Source organism: Cololabis saira, chromosome 16 (genome assembly GCF_033807715.1).
Source record: "Cololabis saira isolate AMF1-May2022 chromosome 16, fColSai1.1, whole genome shotgun sequence".
Taxonomy (NCBI): Eukaryota; Metazoa; Chordata; class Actinopteri; order Beloniformes; family Belonidae; genus Cololabis; species Cololabis saira.
This window is the reverse complement of record NC_084602.1, coordinates 1792470-1814445: the sequence shown is the minus strand read 5'-3', so window position 1 is coordinate 1814445 and position 21976 is coordinate 1792470. Positions and strand designations below refer to the sequence as shown.

At 45.7% G+C, this 21976-nt stretch overlaps 1 protein-coding gene across 1 annotated transcript; it reads right to left on the bottom strand.

Moving 5' to 3' along the window:
- Positions 1-12259: 12259 nt before the first annotated feature.
- LOC133462821 (uncharacterized) lies at positions 12260-16589 on the bottom strand. The gene is made up of 3 exons (XM_061744272.1): positions 16520-16589; positions 14192-16249; positions 12260-12313 (listed from the first exon to the last, which is right to left on the bottom strand). Exons 1-3 carry the CDS (start codon positions 16568-16570, stop codon positions 12260-12262), a joined length of 2163 nt encoding a protein of 720 aa, XP_061600256.1. The 5' UTR covers positions 16571-16589.
- Positions 16590-21976: the final 5387 nt, after the last annotated feature.

Sequence of the window (21976 nt, the reverse complement as noted above, 5' to 3'; positions counted from 1 at the left end):
ATAGCGTCTAATACAAAAAGATGTTATCTCTAGACGCTTTCCAGAGGCCCAGAACATGAACATAAACCCCAAAGCAATTATTAATAATAATAATAATAATTCATTTTATTTAGCGGCGCCTTTCAAGTCACCCAAGGTCACCTTACAGAATAAAAACAAAAACAATAAAATACAGGAAATACAATAGAAATACAATAGAAATTATAATACATACACACATACACAATACATACAATAGACAACCGAGGAGCAACAGTACAGATAACGCAACAGTATGGTGGGAAGTAGTGTGTGGTGAGCGGTCAAATTGAATGGGCAAGTTTAAACAGGTGAGTCTTGAGTCATGTCATGTGCCCCCTGCAGCATAGGCCTATAGCAGCATATCTACCGCGAAGCTATGTTTGAGACTAACTATTATAGTCTTGTTCTATAGCTGCAACTATGACTACTGACTCTAACACACTAGAGTTTACACTACCTGTGTCGGCCTGTGAGACTCCTGACGCAGTAGATATGTACCGGCAGATTAAACAAGCCCCAGCTTGGGCAGTTCTGGAGGCAAAAACTCGGGTCTGGGAGGAGTTTGGTGAGGCCATGGTCAGCCTCGAAAAAATTCTGGCAAACCATCCGGCACCTCAGAAATGGAAAGCAGTACTCTGCTAATACCGTTTACGGTGCAGGATTGGGAACTGTTGACCCCGACTGGGGATATCGTCGGACGGTGGAAGGACTTCTACTTCAAGGATCTCCTCAAATCGACTGACATGACATCCATTGAGGAACCAGAGACTGTGGACCCTGGGATGTACTCGTCCATCACCCATGTCAAAGTCACTGAGGTAGTTCGTAAGCTCCTCAGTAGCAGGGACCGGGGGTGGATGAGATCTGGCCTGAGTACCTCAATTCTCTAGATTTTGTAGGGCTGTCTTGGTTGACACGCCTCTGCGACATTGCATGGAGGAAGGGGACAGTACCGCTGGAGTGGCAAACCGGGGTGGTGGTCCCTCTGTTTAAAAAGGGGGACCGGAGGGTGTTCCAACTATAGGGGGATCACACTTCTCAGCCTCCCCGGGAAAGTCTACGCCAGGGTACTGGAGAGGAGATTACGGCCGATAGTTGAACCTCGGATTCAGGAGGAACAATGCGGTTTTCGTCCCGGCCATGGAACACTGGACCAGCTCTATACCCTCCGCAGGGTGCTCGAGGGTTCAAATTCCCCACTACATGTGCTTTGTGGATCTGGAGAAGGCATTAAATCGTGTCACTCATGCCATTCTGTGCTCAGCGAGTATGGGGTCCGGGGCCCTCTATTAAGGGCTGTCCGGTCTCTATATGATCGGAGCAAGAGTTTGGTTCGCATTGCCGGCAGTAGATCAGACTTGTTCCCGGTGCATGTTGGACTCTGGCAGGGCTGCCCTTTGTCACCGGTCCTGTTCATAATTTTTATGGACGGGATTTCTTGGCGTAGCCAGGGGCCGACGGGGATCCGGTTTGGGAACCTCAGGATTTCATCTCTCTTTTTTGCAGATAATGTTGTCCTGACCTTCAGCATGTGCTGGGGTGGTTTGAAGCTGAGTGCGAAGCAGCGGGGATGAGAATCAGCACTTCTAAAACCAAGGCCATGATTCTCCAGAGAAAATGGTGGCAGGCCCTCTCCAGGTGGGTGCTGCCTCAAGTGGAGGAGTTCAAGTATCTCGGGGTCTTGTTCACGAGTGAGGGAACGATGGAGCGGGAGATTGACAGACGGCTCGGCGCAGCGTCCGTAGTTATGCTGTCTGTGTACGGAACCGCTGTGGTGAAGAAGGAGCTGAGTCGAAAGGCGAAGCTCCCGATTTACCATCAATCTACGCTCCCACCCTCACCTATGGTAATGAACTTTGGGTAGTGACCGAAGGGACAAGTTTGCCGATACAAGCGGCTGAAATGAGTTTCCTCCGCAGGGTTGCTGGACTTAGAGATAGGGTGAGAAACTCAGTCACTTGGGAGGAGCTCGGAGTCGAGCCGCTGCTCCTTCACATTGAGAGGAGTCAGCTGAGATGGCTTGGACATCTGTACCGGATGCCTCCTGGATGCCTTCCTAGGGAGGAGTTCCAGGCATGTCCCTCCTCCCTAGGGAGGTATTCCAGGCATGTCCCTCCTCCCTAGGGAGATGTTCCAGGTATGTCCCACTGGGGAAGACCCAGGACACGCTGGAGAGACTATGTCTCTCTGATGGCCAGGGAATGTCTCGGACTCCCCTGGAAGAGCTGGAGGAAGTGTCTGGGGTGAAGGAAGTCTGGGCATCTCTGCTGAGACTGCTGCCCCTGCGACCCAGTAACGGATGAGCGGAGGAAAATGGATGGATGTTACTGACCGCAACAATAATTTCTACGTATCTATCAGAACAAGTCCTCTTTTTTCTTAAATATCTTATTAACCTTTTCTGTCCAGCATTTTTGAAATCTTCTTCTTGTGCCTCAAGCCCCACAATACAGTTTGACGTACATCCACGAAAATCGGTACACACCTGTATCATGTTGCAACTTAAAGAAAAGTCGAATAGGTCGGCCATTTTGAACATTTTGAATTAATCGTGTAATTTTGACACAATTTATGCCATTTCTTCGGTCGTTGATACGGCCCGAACCGTAATGTACACCCAGGTGTGTTATACATCAAAATGTGCGTCTCGATCCTGCGACGACGTGCATTACATTTGTCATTCAAAAGCGTTACCGTGGCGACGCTAGATGCCAAAAAGCGCGCCCCCCCTTCATCTGATTGGTCCATATTTGATAGTTCCCCAAAAGTCACCAAATTTTTCACGCAAGCCAGGCCTGGCGATAAATTTGATATTTCATGATGCATTAATGGGCGTGGCCTAATGGCTCAAAAGCGCCCCCTAGAAATCTTCGTGCCTCAAGCCCCACAATACAGTTTGACGTATATGCACGAAAATCGGTACACACCTGTATCATATCGCAACAATATTTGATAGTTCCTACTTTCTGCCATAACTTTTGAATGGTTTAATATAAAGAGTCGTGGATGGTGTCATCGGACTCGGTTTTGAGTCCTTGAACATAATTGGTGCAAATTAGCCCCCCCCCTTTTCTGATTGGTCGATATTTGATAGATCCTATTTTCTGCCATAACTTGGTTTGATACAGAGAGTCGTGGGTGGTGTCATTCGCTAAATGTCCAGGCCTGAAGACATCTACATGCAAGTCATACAAGCGCTTCCACTGCAGCACGCCTGAACATGTGCAGGGGTGCGAGGGCCCGTTCATCGCTGCTTGCAGCTTTAATTATTATTATTAGCCCTGTGCATCACCGTGCCAACCAGACCAAACAAATCAAAAGACGAATAATCCACCAGTGACACAATACGGCACCTACCACCCAGCCCCTAATTATTGAGTTAATCATAATTACTCACATACAGTACCAAGTAGGAGACGTGCACATGCAAAAAAAAAACACTTTCAACAACAATAAGCTCAACAATAACGTCCATCAATAATCCACAGTGTAATTTTCTTTCTTCTTGAATCAATATCTGACTCAAAAGTCCAAAGTCTCACCAGCTAAACACAATTCTGATCTTTCCTTTGGTGGGATGGTAAACATCATGGTGTGGTATGTACCATACTTTCCCATCACCACGGTCCAGCTACTAATACTACTACTACTGTCATTTAGCAGACGCTTTTTTTTTTTTTAAATAAGAAAGCTATGTCTAAGAAGACATGCAACTGCATGCGATGCAACTGGAAGACAGTGCAGAGAGATTAGCAGCGGAGTGACATGAGCTCTCTTGGGCAGCTCCTCTTTGGGCACCTTCTCAGCATAGCCTTTAGCCAACAGGTCGTTTATGAAGGTATTTGTGTGGCGGACACAATTAAGGACCTTGCACCCAGCAGGATTGGAGGGAAAGGGCATGGTCAGTCTCTGTCAGTTGTGATTTCGTTGTCAGTTCAATTCAATAAAATTTTATTTATATAGCATCTAATACAACAAAAGTTGTCTCTAGACGCTTTCCAGACATCCAGAACATGAACATAAACATAAACATAAACCCCCGAGCAATTATTGCATAAACAATGGCAGGTAAAAACTCCCATAGTGGGAGAAAAACCTTAAGCCAAACAGTGGCAAGGAAAAACTCCCCTTTAGGAGGGAAGAAACCTTGAGCAGGACCAGGCTCATAAGGGGGGACCCTCCTGCCGAGGGCCAGACAGGGGGTCGGGGACGTCAACAGCACAGCAGGCAGGTGGAAGCAGCAACGGGATGACCAGGGGTGGGGACCGCAGGCCAGCATGCAGCTCCCGAAGCTTCGGCCCAATCAGCAAGCCCCAGGTTAGGTTCAGGGTCGGGGAAAGGTTGAGAAGGGGCAGGGCCAGGGAGAGGAGTCTTGAGGGACAAACCACTCCCCCGCCTGACCGGGCCGTTACCCTGCCCCTCTCACTCCCACGCTGCAGGTTCCGGTGTTGTGCATTCAGAGATGCTCTTCGCCACCGGCAGAGGATGCTGCACCATGTACAAAAGAGAAAAAAGAGGAGAAAAAGGGGGCCAGCACAAAAGATTACAGGAGCGACTCTAACACACTAGAGTTTACACTACCTAGAGATTTACCAACACCAGCTAGAGGTTTACTAAACACTAACTATAGGCTTTACTAAACAGAAAGGTTTTAAGTTTAGTTTTTTTTAAAGGTGGAGGTGGTGTCAGCCTCCTTAACCCAGATTGGAAGTTGGTTCCATAGTAGTGGTGCCTGATAGCAGAACGCCCGCCCTCCAAATCTACATTTGGATACTCTAGGAACTACGAGTAAACCTGCACTCCGGGAACGGAGAGCTCTGCCAGGAACATCTCCCTTTTATCCGACCATTACTTAATAACGTTTGAATTTAATCTTGTTGATGTTGAAGTGCAAAATAGGAGGTATAATTTTAGCAGATGTTTGTCTGATGAAGTTATTGCTAAATTTAGGGAGGCCATTGCTTATCTTACGACAGTGCGAAATAGTGATAGTGATGTAGTCGAGGCCAGTGACCTGGGTTCTACCTCTGCAGATGTTGATTTCCTTGCTAGTAACACTGCTGATTTGTTGCATTCAGCTTTAGAGGAAGTTGCTCCTTTGAAAAGGAGGGTTTCCAACCATAGTAGCTTAACTCCCAGTATAATTCAGATATCCACATGTTGGAAAAAAAAGGTGCGTAAAATGGAAAGGAAGTGGTACTCTTGTAAGTCTGTAGACTCTTATTGTGAATGGAAAGATTTTTTTTTTTTTAGTTTATTTTATTTATAACAGGGACAATACATATTAATGAACATATACATGTAAATATGCAAGATTATAGCCAACGGCTAATTTTCATCTTTAGTCCCTTAGGCAGGTTAGTGTCAACAACATAAAATACTAAAATCAATAAAACAACAGTAACGACAAGTAGAACAGTTAGCAGGAGGAGCAATTACAAGTGTCCTTAAAAACACGATAGGACAGAAAAGGAAAAGAAAAGCAACATCAATGAAAAGTATACATGTTTTAGGCACGGTTGTGGCAACAGTGTTGTTCTTCCAATAGCCAAGCTTTAAGATGTTTGGTAAAAGAGGACAGATTCGGGAGTTCACGTATTGTGTTTGGTATTGAATTCCAGGTGTGGGAAGCACGAACAGAAAAAGTGGCTTGGCTAAAGGCACTCTTTCTGAACGGAACTACACAGTCACCTCTAGAACCAGCTCTTGTTGATCTTGTTGATCTTGTTGAAAGATGTTCTAATAGTATATAAAAAAGCCATTCGCAAAGCCAGAACAGCTTATTATTCAACTTTGATAGAGGATAACAAAAGTAACCCACGTTATCTGTTCAGCACTGTAGCTGAACTGGAGCCGTGTATTCCTGCAGCTCTCAGTAGTGAAGACTTTATGAGCTTCTTCAACAGTAAAATCACGAGAATTAAAGAAGAAATCAACCAGCCGGTTGTAGGTGTTTCTTCAGCTTTAGCAACTTCACTAGGCTTCGACTTGACTCTAGACTGTTTTGATCCTATAGACCAGTGATTCTTAACCATAGGGCCGCGGCCCACACTTGGGCCGCGAGCGCCATCTAGTGGGCCGCCAAAAAAAATTCAGTTTTGTACGTGTGGGCCGCGGGGGCCGCGGGACTGCATAGTCTCCCGACCAAATGAGGAGAAGAAGACACTCAGCTAGCTGTACGTGTAATAGTAAGAGAATTGGTGTGTCTTTACAGAGAAAATCCTTCATTTTGCACAGAGTAGGTTTAGATCCGCCAGGATCAGGGATCGATTACTTGGGTCTGCGCCCAGAGCGAGCGAGCACGGCGTGCTCATTTATCCCGACGCGTCCCCGCGGCCGGGGAGGTCGGCTGAGGCTGCCGCTCGGGCGGTGGGCTCCGTCGTTACTGCTGAAGGATGGTAGATGCGTGGGCTGTCGTGTCTGCTGGACTGGACTGTTCGGGCTTTCGAAAAAGCATCGGAAAGTAACTGCTGCAGCGCGACCAGAGAGCTGCGGTGCGGGCTGTGCCCGTCGCAGCTGATCAGGCTCGGATGAACCCGACACACTGAGTCCTGACAACTTATCAATGTAAATAACTTAAAGTAAAATCAAACTAAGTTTTGTCCTCGCTGTATTTTTAAATATGCAACCCGGAATGGACAAATTCATCCTGTTCAGTCTTCCCACCGGGACAAAACCAGTGTCTCATACGTTCAGAGACCGTGGCGTTCAAAGTGAGAAAGTGAAACGCCACTGAAACAAAACACAACGTTTTTCATCAAACATATCCACTCAAGTCTGAACTGAAGTCACAGAAAATAAGCTGAGCATCTTAAAACACCCATGTTTGGGTCCACATACAGCTGTGAAGCATCGTTTCAGGCTCATCAATGAGCACCTCCACATGCATATGAGAACCTGAACCTGAACCTTAAATTGTTAAGATGTGTTTATATTAATTTAGTATAAAAATGTGTTGAGACAATTAACAAAGAAAAGGGGAAATTCAAACTGCTGGTAGAGAAATAAAATAAGATAGCATTTGAAAAATAAAATAAAATCTACTTTATTTTTAAGAGAAAAAAATATGTTTAATTCAAGTTAAACATATTTTTTTTATAACAACTTTTTTTAATATAACAGTCAGATGCAGATGTTGATACAACTATGAGGCTACTTGAATATATACACACAAACACACACACACACACACACATATATATATATAATGATGTTCTGGACCTTCGCTTGAGTAAATTTTCTCTAAATGGACCTCTTAAAGTTGAATACCCCTGCTATACAGTGTTTATATTTAATGGGCCCTGGGCCACTCTGTACTGAAAAAATTGGGCCCCAAGGTCAGAAAGGTTAAGAACCCCTGCTATAGACCTCCCTGAGCTGACCTCACTCGTTAATAGAGCTAAGTCAACCACATGTATGTTAGACCCCATCCCGACTCTACTATTCAAACATTTTTTCTCTTATTGGTACGACTGGACCAAATTAACCTATCCCTAAGTTTAGGATATGTACCACAGGTTTTCAAAGTCGCAGTAATTAAACCTTTACTTAAAAAACCTTCTCTTGACCCTTGACCTTAGCTAATTATAGACCAATTTCCAACCTTCAATTCAATTCAATTCAATTTTATTTATATAGCGTCTAATACAACAGAGTTGTCTCTAGACGCTTTACAGAGACCCATACCCAGAACATGACCCCCGAGCAGATATTACATAAACAATGGCAGGTAAAAAACTCCCCTAGTGGGAGAAAAACCTTAAGCCAAACAGTGGCAAGGAAAAACTCCCCTTTAGGAGGGAAGAAACCTTGAGCAGGACCAGGCTCATCAGGGGGGACCCTCCTGCCGAGGGCCAGACTGGTGGGTCAGGGACGGCAACAGCACAGCAGGCAGGTGGAAGCAGCAACGGGATGACCGGGGGTGGGGACCGCAGGCCAGCACACAGCTCCCGAAGCTCCGGCCCAATCAGCAAGTCCCAGGTTGGGGTGCAGGGTCAGGAAAAGACTTGTGCTCCGTAATGCAAGCTACAAGCCACCCATGGCCACCTGCAGGACAAAAGAGAGAAAAGGGAGGAGAAGGGGGGGGCAGCAACGGGATGACCAGGGGTGGGGACCGCAGGCCAGCACACAGCTCCCGAAGCTCCGGCCCAATCAGCAAGTCCCAGGTTGGGGTGCAGGGTCAGGGAAAGACTTGTGCTCCGTAATGCAAGCTACAAGCCACCCACGACCACCTGCAGGTTCCGGTGTCCGGCAAAGGATGCTGCAACATGGACAAAAGAGAGAAAAGGGAGGAGAAGGGGGGGCCAGCACAAGAAACTACAGGAGCGACTCTGACACACTAAAGTTTACACTACCTAGAGATTTACCAACACCAGCTAGAGGTTTACTAAACACTAACTATAGGCTTTACTAAACAGAAAGGTTTTAAGTTTAGTTTTAAAGGTGGAGGTGGAGTCAGCCTCCTTAACCCAGATTGGAAGTTGGTTCCAAAGTAATGGTGCCTGATAGCAGAACGCCCGCCCTCCAAATCTACATTTAGATACTCTAGGAACTACGAGTAAACCTGCACTCTGAGAACGGAGAGCTCTGACAGGAACATAAGGCACTATCAGGTCTTGCAAATAATGCGGAGCTAAGCCGTTTTGGGCTTTATACGCAAGTAATAAAATTTTAAATTGGATTCTGAATTTTACGGGTAACCAATGGAGCGACGCTAACACTGGAGAGACGTGGTCTCTCCTGCTAATTCCTGTCAGTACTCGTGCTGCTGCATTTTGGATCAGCTGGAGCCTATTCAGCAAATTACTTGGACATCCTGCTAACAACACATTACAGTAATCTAGTCTAGAAGATACAAACGCATGAACTAGTTTTTCTGCATCACTCTGTGAGAGGATTTTCCTAATCTTTGCAATATTACGGAGATGGAAAAAGGCTATTTTACAAACCTGATTGACATATGGTTTAAACGACAAATCCTGATCGAAAATAACACCAAGATTTCTCACAGTTGCACTGGAAGCCATCGCAACACCATCTAATCCCTTCCTAAGATGCTCTGGACCAAGAATGATAACCTCTGTTTTATCTGAATTTAGAAGCAGGAAATTTCTGGACATCCAGTCCTTGATGTCCCTAAGACATGCCTGAAGTTTAACTAACGGTTCTGTTTCATCCGGCTTCATAGACAAATAGAGCTGCGTATCATCAGCATAACAATGAAAGTGTATGCCGTGATTCTGGATTATACTTCCCAACGGCTGCATGTATAAACTGAACAAGATTGGCCCTAGCACTGAACCCTGCGGAACACTGTTAGGTTAAAAAGTCATCAACATACATTAATTAACTTAGAAAAAGACACCGGAGACTAGGAATGGTTTTTCAGGTGCTCCTGCAGGAGGGGAAAGCAAAACTGACAGAGGCAGCCCCCTGACAGCTAATGCTTCCCAAAGACCCTCCTTTGCAGGAAGCTATTTATTTGGTAAACTGACAGGAAACTTTGACCATATTTGGAAGACAACAGTAAATAGACATGAAATGGACATCTGGAAGAAAACGGGAAACATACAGAGGAACAGACATCGGGGTCAAAATGTCACACATGTGACATTTTCAGTTAAAGAGGTAAACAGAAGCTTAAAGTTTTTATAAACCATAGGTCGCTGAGGTTATATGCCCTCTGGGGCTGAAACAGGAACTCTGAACAGATGTGTGCAGGCTAACTTTACAAATATAATAGAACAGTTGTCCCAGGACAGTCTAAAAACCCCTGAGTATCTCTCAGGAATCTATGCATGTGATCGGTTTCAGGGCAAAGGTCAATTTGGGCCTCCTCCTGAACCCAGGAAATCTGTGACAGATGTGTCCATCTGACAATGGTTCATTGACAGACTGAGAAGTCAGCAGGGCAACATTCAGTTTTAACCTCCAAAGCATGTCATGAAGATAAACAGGCAGTTTTCTCATTCTGATTATGGCAGTTTCAAAATTATAAACTTGGATTAATCTCACATTTCCCTCCTTTTTTATCATTTTGAAACTTCAACAGTAAACAAAAAAAACACTCCAGTGTCATCATAAACATACAAGTAATGAAAACACAGAACAGTACAAAGACAGTAATAGTCGGAATCGGAATCGTAATCTCAGTCATTATGTCAGCATGACTCAGTAGTGAAAAAGTCTCTTCCATTCCTCGGACTCCTCTCCTAGTTTGTTGTCGCAAGTCAGTTTGGCTAGTCATATTCTTCAGGCTGGGCTGGCGAGATAGGCATGAGTTGATTACTTCGGCGGGCAAAGGTTTGTGAAACCGCCCGACTTCCTGCACTACTCGAGCCTGGCACGTTTCTCCGCTAGCTTTCACTGCAACTGGTGAACGCAGTAGATCATTCAGCAGCCTTTACTGCTGCCGGTGTCCTGATCTGGACAGCAAAAAGGGCCCGTCCTGACGGAGTGATGACGTTTCACCACTCGACTCAGGATCCGGTTACCCAGTTTCAGCAGTTCCTGCTTCAGGAGAGGGGGAGAGGAAGAAAACAGCAGCGTACAAGAAGACGATTCTCATGTACAGTTCGACTAATGGCCGTCATTCAGGCCATGGCTTTCTTGAGCCTTCACTTAACAGCCATTAGTTCACTCCAAGAATCAAATCCATATGAACAACTTCAAATGGATAGGTCCTTTCATGTTGTATCTGCAACATGTCGGAAAGCTCCTACTAAAACTTTTTTAAAGGGTATTTAGTATTTAATCCTCATAATGTATCATATGTACCCCTAAATACTCCCACTCCCTCCTGTTGAGCCATAGAAACTCCCTATGGCTCAACTTAGCCACCAGGGGGAACAACTTCCTTGGAAGCACCAGTTTGCTTCACAGCATTTTTTGCATGCCGACAGGGGTGGGGGTTTTGTGTCATTAGGCCCCCTCCTTGTTGACTTCTCCCTGGAAGAGTCAGGCTGCCAGAGTCAGGCTCCCCAGATAAGTGGCCCTCCCACTTCTTGACCTTCGCACCCTGGCAAGTCTGCAGGTCTGACTCAATGATTCTCTAGGGTTGGATATCTATGTCCCTCAGAGATCCCCCCTCCCATCACCAGATTAGATGGGGCAAAGCCTTTAAAATTCTGTCTCCCACCGTAGATTAGACTACAGAATTTCTCATTGAAAAACGTTCTTATTTCAACCCAAGTAGGTTATGGTCTTATTAAAGTATCACCACACAAAAACTGTCAGTGCAGCAACTCTCCTGCAATGTAAACAGTAGTCTTCAGTGAACTTATATATATATATATATATTGTATATAAACAATAAGTCATAGTCACAAAACATCGGACTTAAAGGAATCATTCTATCAAATAATGCCTTCTCAACTGTTGTTGAGCTCTATTTCCCCAAATCAAAAGAATTGTCAGAAAATTGTCAGAAAATTGTCTCCAGATTAATCATATAGTCTTCAGGAGATTCCTAATCTTCTGTTTGCATGCTGCAACGCAAATGCATGCTCTCTATGAAAAACTCATAGAAGTCTTAAGAAAATTGTGGGATAAATTCCCATGTGTAAACTACACATAGACAAAAACCCACTAACATTAAACACAACTTCAGATCATCTATATGTGGGTTTGTGTATCACTGCAAATGTGTAAATTATTTATCCTCCAACTAAACTAACCAAACTCAATTGGTGCATTTCAAATTAACTCACAACCTAAATGGTAGCAACACTGATCACAAATGTACACATTTTCAGTGTGAATAGCTAATATGCACTCAGAGTTTTTCTTTTCTAAAAAGATTGTACAACGGGTTTGTTTCTCCTCCACACACCCCTTTCTGTGTAAAATGTCACTGACATACAAATGAGAGTAGGCTCATGAACACACCCTTCCACTGTATTCTAAAAATATAGCGGCACTAATTTCATTGTACGAAACCCATCCTCTGAAGCTGTCAATCATCAGTAGTGATTTCACAACAGACAGAGTAAGGACAAATGATTGATTTGTTTTACATTCATGTCACAAACAACCCAATCATTTTATCTCATGCTCGCAAATTGCAGGAATCCCATTTCCATACAATCCAAGTCAAATACAGTGTTACAAAAGTAATCTGCAAATTAAATGGTGAATTAACCCAATTTAAACTTCTATGATTCTATGCCTTCATTCAGGCTTAGAATGATAGAACAAACTATATTATTCCACATCTCTACGTCTCCTCCAAAAGGAGAGCTCACTTCTCAGCCTGCAGCCGCTCGTAAAGCGCTGCACCCACTGCTGGAGCACGCTTTCACACACACACAGAGAGTCACACACAGACACAGAGCTTTCGGCTGCTATTTGTATCATTTTAACAAAAACTTCAACAGAGAGGAAATTCAACCCTCAACTCACGGACATGTAGTCTCCAAATGAGAAGACACCTCCCTCTTAAGCTTCACTAAGCCTGTCATCTCATGCAGCTCTTCGTAAACGTGCAGCCACACTGCAGCAGCACTTTTACACACACAGACAGTCTCACATACACACACACACACACACAGAGGGAGAGAGAGAGAGAGAGCTTGTCACACACACAGAGAATCACATCCTGCTGCAGCCCCCACTTCTCCCCTCCCAGTCTCTCATCAATACCACCTCTTTAACCCATTTTTACTTCTTGTTTTTTCTTTTAGTCTTAAATTAGTTGATTTTCTTCTTTTTAAGTTCCCTATATTATAATTTTGCTAGATTTGTCTCCATTTTCTTAAGTTTGAGGACGTCTCCCCATCAATTAAGCATCTTTTGAGATTCTTTAAGCATAAGTTTCAGCTTAACCACGCCTCTGCTATTTTTCGTCAGTTATTTTCTTTCTTAAGTTTCTCTCAGAACATAAGTTTCCTTTTTTAACAGTTTGGTTTTAGCCTGATCTTTAGTGAACAATTTAAATTTTTCCTCTCAATTTTGAAACCCCACATTGAACAGACATAAACATCAGACAAACATTAGACAAACATTAGACAAACATAAAACACAACCATTAAAAACCATTTCCAAGAAACCTCCTCTTGTTATTCTGTCGGGTCCGAAACCCCCCGTGTTGGCCTTACGCACTGCCCCAGGCATAGTATTTTTAGAGGCCCCTATGCCTTCTTATAAAAATCGTGTCCCCGACCTGCTGCCAATCACCTCTTTCACTAACCTTCTTGTTAGTACACAGAATTTCACTCGTATTTTACACAAAAATACTTCAATACCCCAGGTATTAAGTAAGAGGAGTTTTCTCACCAGTCCCCAAGTGCTTTCCCCTGGCTGGGAAATCTCGTCGTCTGGACTCTGGAACAGCGCAGACCAAATCTGGGCCCGTTCCCTAAAGTCGGAAACGCTGTCGACAGATTTTTAAATGCCCTCCTTTGACCGTACGCCGTTCCATCGCCAGAACTTGAGATCCCGGGTTTCTATGCACCAAATGTTAGGTTAAAAAGTCATCAACATACATTAATTAACTTAGAAAAAGACACCGGAGACTAGGAATGGTTTTTCAGGTGCTCCTGCAGGAGGGGAAAGCAAAACTGACAGAGGCAGCCCCCTGACAGCTAATGCTTCCCAAAGACCCTCCTTTGCAGGAAGCTATTTATTTGGTAAACTGACAGGAAACTTTGACCATATTTGGAAGACAACAGTAAATAGACATGAAATGGACATCTGGAAGAAAACGGGAAACATACAGAGGAACAGACATCGGGGTCAAAATGTCACACATGTGACATTTTCAGTTAAAGAGGTAAACAGAAGCTTAAAGTTTTTATAAACCATAGGTCGCTGAGGTTATATGCCCTCTGGGGCTGAAACAGGAACTCTGAACAGATGTGTGCAGGCTAACTTTACAAATATAATAGAACAGTTGTCCCAGGACAGTCTAAAAACCCCTGAGTATCTCTCAGGAATCTATGCATGTGATCGGTTTCAGGGCAAAGGTCAATTTGGGCCTCCTCCTGAACCCAGGAAATCTGTGACAGATGTGTCCATCTGACAATGGTTCATTGACAGACTGAGAAGTCAGCAGGGCAACATTCAGTTTTAACCTCCAAAGCATGTCATGAAGATAAACAGGCAGTTTTCTCATTCTGATTATGGCAGTTTCAAAATTATAAACTTGGATTAATCTCACAACACCATAACAGACCCTTGACTGTTCTGAAGAAACCTCATGTACATGAACAAACTGGAACCTGTCAGATAGATATGATTTAAACCAACATAGAGCTGTCCCTTTAATCCCAACAACATGCTCTAACCTGTGCAGTAAAATGCCATGATCTATAGTGTCAAAAGCAGCACTGAGGTCCAGTAGAACCAGTATGGACACTAATCCCTTATCTGAGGCCATAAGGAGGTCATTCGTGACTCGAACAAGTGCTGTCTCTGTGCTATGATGCATTCTGAACCCTGACTGAAAGACTTCAAACAGATCATTTCTATACAAATAGTCACATAACTGGCTTGAAACTGCCTTTTCCAGAATTTTAGACACAAATGGAAGGTTGGAAATTGGTCTATAATTAGCTAAGGTGTCTGGGTCAAGAGAAGGTTTTTTAAGTAAAGGTTTAATTACTGCGACTTTGAAAACCTGTGGTACATATCCTAAACTTAGGGATAGGTTAATTTGGTCCAGTATTGTCGTACCAATAAGAGAAAAAACATGTTTGAATAGACGAGTCGGGATGGGGTCTAACATACATGTGGTTGACTTAGCTCTATTAACGAGTGAAGTCAGCTCAGGGAGGTCTATAGGATCAAAACAGTCTAGAGACAAGTCAGAGCCTAGGGAAGTCGCTAAAGCTGAAGAAACACCTACAACCGGCTGGTTGATTTCTTCTCTAATTCTCGCGATTTTACTGTTGAAGAAGCCCATAAAGTCCTCACTACTGAGAGCTGCAGGAATGCACGGCTCAACAGAGTTGTGACTCTTTGTCAGCCTGGCTACAGTGCTGAACAGAAAACGTGGGTTACTTTTGTTATCCTCTATCAGCGTTGAATAATAAGCTGTTCTGGCTTTGCGAATGGCTTTTTTATATACTATTAGAATATCTTTCCATTCACGATGAGAGTCTACAGACCTACAAGAGTACCACTTCCTTTCCATTTTACGCACGTTTTGTTTCAACATGCGGATATCTGAATTGTACCAGGGAGTTAAGCTCCTGTGGCTAGAAACCCTCCTTTTCAAAGGAGCAACTTCATCTAAAGCTGAATGCAACAAATCAGCAGTGTTACTAGCAAGGAAATCAACATCTGCAGAGGTAGAACCCAGGTCACTGGCCTCGACTACATCACTATTTCGCACTGTCGTAAGATAAGCAATGGCCTCCCTAAATTTAACAATAACTTCATCAGACAAACATCTGCTAAAATAATACCTCCTATTTTGCACTTCAACATCAACAAAATTAAATTCAAACGTTATTAAGTAATGGTCGGATAAAAGGGAGTTTACAGGTGACACCAACAGACCATCAGTTTCAACACCGTAGGTGAGAACGAGATCGAGAGTATGATTAAAACAGTGCGTCGGTTTATCCACTTTTTGTGAGATACCCATTGATTCTAGAAGAGAATCGAAGGCTAATTTAAGATTATCGCTTTCAACATCCATATGAATGTTAAAATCACCCACTATGATGAATTTATCTGTGCTGATCAATAATCCAGAAAGGAAATCTGAAAATTCAGACAAAAACTCCAGATACGCACCAGCAGGGGGCCGGTACACTACCACTAACACAACTGGCTTCTCTGATTTCCGGCTCGGAAATTTCAGACCAAGCATGAGGCTTTCAAATGTATTATAGTTGCACTTGGGTTCAATTTTTGTTTGGAGACCGGAGTTATAAATTGCTGCGACTCCTCCGCCTCGGCCCGTGCTTCTAGGAATGTGATGATTAAAGTAGCCGGGCGGAGTTGATTCATTCAAACTAACATACTCTTCCTCCTGTAACCATGTTTCTGTTAAGCAGAAAATATCACTCCTGCTCTCTGTAATTATATCATTTACTAACAGAGACTTAGAGCTTAATGATCGTATATTTAGTAGTCCGCATCTAATTTTTCGGTCTGTAATTGGTACCAAATGTGCATTGGTTTTAATTTTTACAAGGTTATCTTGGTTAACGCCTCTATAACGCTGCACCTGGTGAACTTTTGGAGGGCGGGGAACTGCAACCACTTCTATTTTGCTAGGCACCTGGCCAGAGTCGCCAATATCATGTAATCCTACAGTTTTAGAGTCGCTAATTACATAATGCAATCCTACAGTTTTGTTGGCAGGCGTTGGTCCTTGAGAAGCAACAGATGTGTCGCTGAGCCCTTTAAGACTACCCTTCCTCCGAACCGTCACCCAGCTGCCCTGCCTGGCCGGCTGCCGGGGAGCTGCAGGGGAGCGGTTACGCTCAGCTGCTACGGGCCGGTCCGCAGAGGATTCTATCGGACTATGGTCTAGTTGGCCAAACCGGACCTCTAACTGACTAAGCCTCGCCTCCAGCCCTGTTAAACTACAGCTCTGCATCCTGGCCTGGACCCTGCATTGTCAGGGGGAGTGTCTAATAACATTGGCCAGATTTCTAGACATAAGAGCTGCACCATCCCGGGTGGGATGAATGCCGTCCCTTCTAATCAGACCGGGCTTTCCCCAGAATGTCTCCCAGTTGTCAATAAAGTCCACGTCGTTTTCTGAACACCACTGAGACAACCAGCGGCGGAGCGAGAGCATGCGACTAAACATGTCATCGCTGGTCAGATTGGGGAGGGGGCCAGAAAAACCTACGGAGTCTGACATGGTTTTGGCGAAGTTACACACCGAGACAATATTCATTCTGGTTACTTCCGACTGGCGAAGACGGGAGTCATTAGCTCCGACATTGATGATAACTTTACCATATTTACGATTACCCTTTGCCAGTAGCTTCAAATTTGCTTCTATGTCGCCCGCTCTGGCCCCCGGGATGCACCTAACTAAGGTCTCTGGAGTCGGCTTCACATGTCTGACTATGGAGTCTCCAATCACCAGGGTCGGTTTCTCAACAGATGTGTCGCTAAGTGGGGAAAATCTGTTAGACACATGAAGCGGGTGGTGGTGTTCCGTGAGCCCTTTAAGACTAGTCTTCCTCCGAACCGTCACCCAGCTGCCCTGCCTGGCCGGCTGCTCGGGAGCTGCAGGGGAGCGGTTACGCTCAGCTGCTACGGGCCGGTCCGCCGCTAGCTTAGCCTGGTTAGCTGAGGAGGCTCTCGGACTATGGTTTAGTTGGCCGAACCGGACCTCTAACTGACTGAGCCTCGCCTCCAGCCCTGCAAATAAACTACACTTTAAGCACTTACCGTCTTCACTAAAGGAGGCAGAGGAATAACTAAACATTTCACACACTGAGCAGGAAAGAGGTGAAGCGGTGGGAGCCGGAGCGGCCATGCTAAGATGCTAACGGAGGCTAACGGACAGAAAATGTATCGGTGATTGGTGACAGTGAAAGTTACGGAAGAGAAAATGAGCGAGTGTTGAAATAAAGACAGTAATGTACCAGATATAGTGCTATTTTACCAGAAAACAGTCTAAGTTTTAGATAAAAAGTCGGGAGAGATCTGAGCCTGCAACGCCGTGAAACGGCAGCAGCACAGACCGCAAACACCAGGAAGTGACGCGATGCGTGACGCAATACGTTACCCAATCCCTTCCATTTGTATCTAAAATTCTGGAAAGGGCAGTTTCAAGCCAGTTATGTGACTATTTGTATAGAAATGATCTGTTTGAAGTCTTTCAGTCAGGGTTCAGAATGCATCATAGCACAGAGACAGCACTGGTTCGAGTAACGAATGACCTCCTTATGGCCTCAGATAAGGGATTAGTTTCCATATTGGTTCTACTGGACCTCAGTGCTGCTTTTGACACTATAGATCATGGCATTTTACTGCACAGGTTAGAGCATGTTGTTGGGATTAAAGGGACAGCTCTATGTTGGTTTAAATCATACCTATCTGACAGGTTCCAGTTTGTTCATGTACATGAAGTTTCTTCAGAACAGTCAAGGGTCTGTTATGGTGTTCCGCAGGGTTCAGTGCTAGGGCCAGTTTACACATGCAGCCATTGGGAAGTATAATCCAGAATCACTGCATACACTTTCATTGTTATGCTGATGATACGCAGCTCTACTTGTCTATGAAGCCGGATGAAACAGAACCGTTAGTTAAACTTCAGGCATGTCTGAGGGACATCAAGGACTGGATGTCCAGAAATGTCTTGCTTCTAAATTCAGATAAAACAGAGGTTATCATTCTTGGTCCAGAGCATTTTAGGAAGGGATTAGATGGTGTTGCAATGGCTTCCAGTGCAACTGTGAGAAACCTTGGTGTTGTTTTCGATCAGGATTTGTCGTTTAAACCATATGTCAATCAGGTTTGTAAAATAGCATTTTTCCATCTCCGTAATATTGCCAAGATTAGGAAAATCCTCTCGCAGAGTGATGCAGAAAAACTAGTTCATGCGTTTGTATCTTCTAGACTGGATTACTGTAATGTGTTATTAGCCGGATGTCCAAGTAATTTGCTGAATAGGCTCCAGCTGATCCAAAATGCAGCAGCACGAGTACTGACAGGAATTAGCAGGAGAGACCACGTTTCTCCAGTGTTGGCGTCGCTCCATTGGTTACCCGTAAAATTCAGAATCCAATTTAAAATTTTATTACTTGCATATAAAGCCCAAAACGGCTTAGCTCCGCATTATTTGCAAGACCTGATAGTGCCTGAAGTACGCCGCACTCAGACAACTACTCCTCCAAATGTTCAGCCTTTCTGCTGGAGAGAGAGCGGACAGACTCCTGTCCCTGCCGGGCTTACTGCCGCAACCCGCACGCGCTGCACTGGCAAACTCCACCTGCCTTGCAACGGGCGACTACCGCGATATGGCTGAGGAAGCGGATCGAGTCCTGCTCACTACAGGGAGTTTTGTCGTTCACCACATCACAACAATCCCCAGCGATCAACGTCGGAGGACACAAACCCAGCGGTGGTGGCTGCAGTGAATACCTCGAGACGACGCGGGACGGATCTGTTTCTTCCATTAACGCTTCGGCACCAAGGTGAGACGCTCCGTCCCTCCATGTCAGTTCGAGCCGCCGGGAAGCCGACGTTCAGTAGCAGCTGTGGGCGTCAGCAGTCAAGGTGAGCTGCTATTCATTGCAGACTCTGTGTCAAGGAAATTTTTCCTGGTGGACTCCAGCGCACAGCTGAGCCTTCTATCACCGGCTGCCACGGACCAGTTAAACGTAGGTAATGGACCGCCGTTGAGCACGGCTAACTGTTCCTCCATCACCTCTTTCGGGACCCGGTCAGTGACTGTAGGCTTCCACGGGCACCGGTTTGAGAGTGACTTTGTCATTGCCAATGTTGCTGTTCCTATTATCGGTGCCGATTTTCTATGTGCTAACGGTTTGCTAGTGGACGTTGCAAACCGCCGATTGATCGATGCAGTGAATTTTAGGACTTTTCCATGTAAGACTGGGGCATCTGGGCCACTAGCACACGCTAACTTTTTAGCATTAGGTAACGTGTTCCAACGTCTGTTGGTGGATTTCCTGCCAAAGACCGGCGGTCCGTGGCACCCGTGTGGGGACTTTCGCCGTCTTAACAACGTCACAGTGCACGACTGGTATCTAGTCCCGCACATCCACGATTTTTCCCGCGCATTTAGCAGGGACAACCATCTTTTCAAAGGTGGATTTAGTACGTGGTTACCACCAGGTTCCCATGCGAGCAGTCTTGTCTAGGCAATGTGCCTAAGACCGCTGTAATTACCCCGTTTGGGCTTTTTGAATTTCTGCACATGCCCTTTGGCCTGAAGGAGGCAGCGCATAACTTCCAGAGGTTGATGGACTCTGTGTTGCGAGTATTAATTTACCTTGATGACATTTTGGTGGCCAGTTCCTCAGCAGAGGAGCATTTGGCACATCTGAAACTAGTTTTTCAGCGGTTAGATGAACACGGCCTTATTGTCAACCCGGCTATGTGCCAATTCGGTCGGCCAGTTGTTGACTTTTTAGGGCACCAAATTTCAGCTCAGGGTGCAGTTCCACTGCCGTCTAAAGGTACAAGCGGTGGCAGATTTTCTCCATCCAGCCTCGGTTAAGGCGCTGCAGGAGTTTTTGGGTATGATTAATTGTCACCTGACCGCATCAGTGCCTTTGAGGGTGCTAAGTCTGCCCTGGCCAATGCAGTCCTTTTAGCTCACCCTTCACCTTTGTTTCCCATTTCTTTGACGACCGATGCTTCGGACATTGCAGTAGGGGGAGCCGTAGAGCGACGGGTGGCGGGAGTTTGGCAACCTCTTGCATTTTTCAGCCGCAAACTACAAGACAGTGACCGAAAGTATAGTGTTTTTGACCGTGAGTTGTTGGCACTGTACCTCGCCACCCGTCATTTTTGTTTTTTCCTAGAAGGCCGTTCATTCACGGCATATGTAGACCATAAACTGTTGATCTTTGCAATGTCCAAGGTGACAGAGCTGTGGTCCGCTCGCCAGCAGCGCCATCTAGCGTCCATCTCAGAGTTTACCACGGACATTCGGCATGTGGCGGGTAAAACAAACCTTGTGGCTGATTGCCTGTCATGCGCGCTTGTGTGCCCTGTACATCTGGGAGTTGATTTTTCTGCCATTGCTGCTGACCAGGCCGATGACCAGGACATTGCGACTCTTAAGTCTGCTGGTACCGGTCTCAGACTAGAGAACTTGGCGGTGGAGGTCGGAGGTCCAGCCCTTCTCTGCAACATCTCCACTGGTCGGCCCCGTCCGGTGGTCCCAGTTTCCGGGCGCCGGTGGGTTTTTGACTCAGTACACTCCCTCTCACACCCTGGCATCCGGGTGTCGGTGAAACTGGTTGGGACCAAGTTCGCCTGGCCCGGCCTCCGCAGGTGTAGCATGCCAGCGGGCTAAAGTCCACCAGCACACTAAGGCGCCCCTGGAACCGTTCCCAATTCCAGTTTGTTTCAGAACTTTGGTCGTCGTTGGCAGAAGCTTTGGGAGTGCAGGTACACCGTACTACTGCATACCACCCACAAGCTAATGGCCTTTGTGAACGTTTTCACAGGTCCCTCAAAGCCGCGCTGGGTGCTGCACTCTCGGATGGTAACTGGGTGGACCGCTTATCGTGGGTCATGCTCGGTTTGCGCACGGCCCCGAAGGAAGATTTGAATGCGTCGCCCGCAGAGTGTTCGGTCAGCCGCTTCGTGTGCCAGGACAATTTTTGCCTGAAAGTTCGGCTCCGCAAACTCACCTAGCAAGCAGTTCCTTCGCATTGAATAATTTTTTGACCCCGGGGCCCATGGACCGTTATGGTCGGCTGATAAACCACCAGTGAGGGACTGATGGTCCTTCCAGGACAACCTTCTGGGTGTTCCGGGGGGGAGCTGCTACGGACCTCGCACCCATCAGGATTGTAGGGAAGGGGTCGATTTTTGGTTGCTTATGGCACTTTTGCACTAGGACTTACTCGGCCCGACTCGGCTTGTCACGCCTTTATACGCCTCTACCCGTTTGTTTTTCCACAGCCAGGGGAGAAGTGGGCAGGTTGGGGTGAAGCTGCTGTGACGTACTCGATTGCGCAACCGCTTTGTTCATGTCGGCGCTGATCAGAAATCAGCTGGAGCCGCGAGCGGCTGAGAGTAAAACAGCCCGTCTACATCCCTTTTTTAATTCTCTTGTCAGTCACCAGGTTTATGAACATCTGCACCTCAGAGTTGGATCACAAACAGACGTTTTGCGCTTTATAATTAAATTGCTGCGAGCCGCGGGTCGCTCTCGCTCTAACTCCCGCTTCCTGATTCAAACGACTGACGGCCCCGCCCCCCAACCAATCAGTGGCGCGGAGGGTGGTGACGTCCCCGCCCCCCGACCAATCACTGGCGCGGAGGGTGGTGACGTCGGAAATAG

What these genes read in the sequence shown, in the direction of transcription:
- LOC133462821 (XM_061744272.1), bottom strand. Translation starts at nt 16,570, where the DNA reads ATGCAGAGCTGTAGTTTAACAGGGCTGGAGGCGAGGCTTAGTCAGTTA. An exon ending in CGAGGCTTAGTCAGTTAGAG is followed by an intron (nt 16,250 to 16,519) that starts GTCCGGTTTGGC and finishes GACTCTGGCCAG; the next exon opens with GTGCCTAGCAAAATAGAAGT. An exon ending in TTTCTTCAGAACAGTCAAGG is followed by an intron (nt 12,314 to 14,191) that starts GTCTGTTATGGT and finishes TGTGTGTGAAAG; the next exon opens with CGTGCTCCAGCAGTGGGTGC.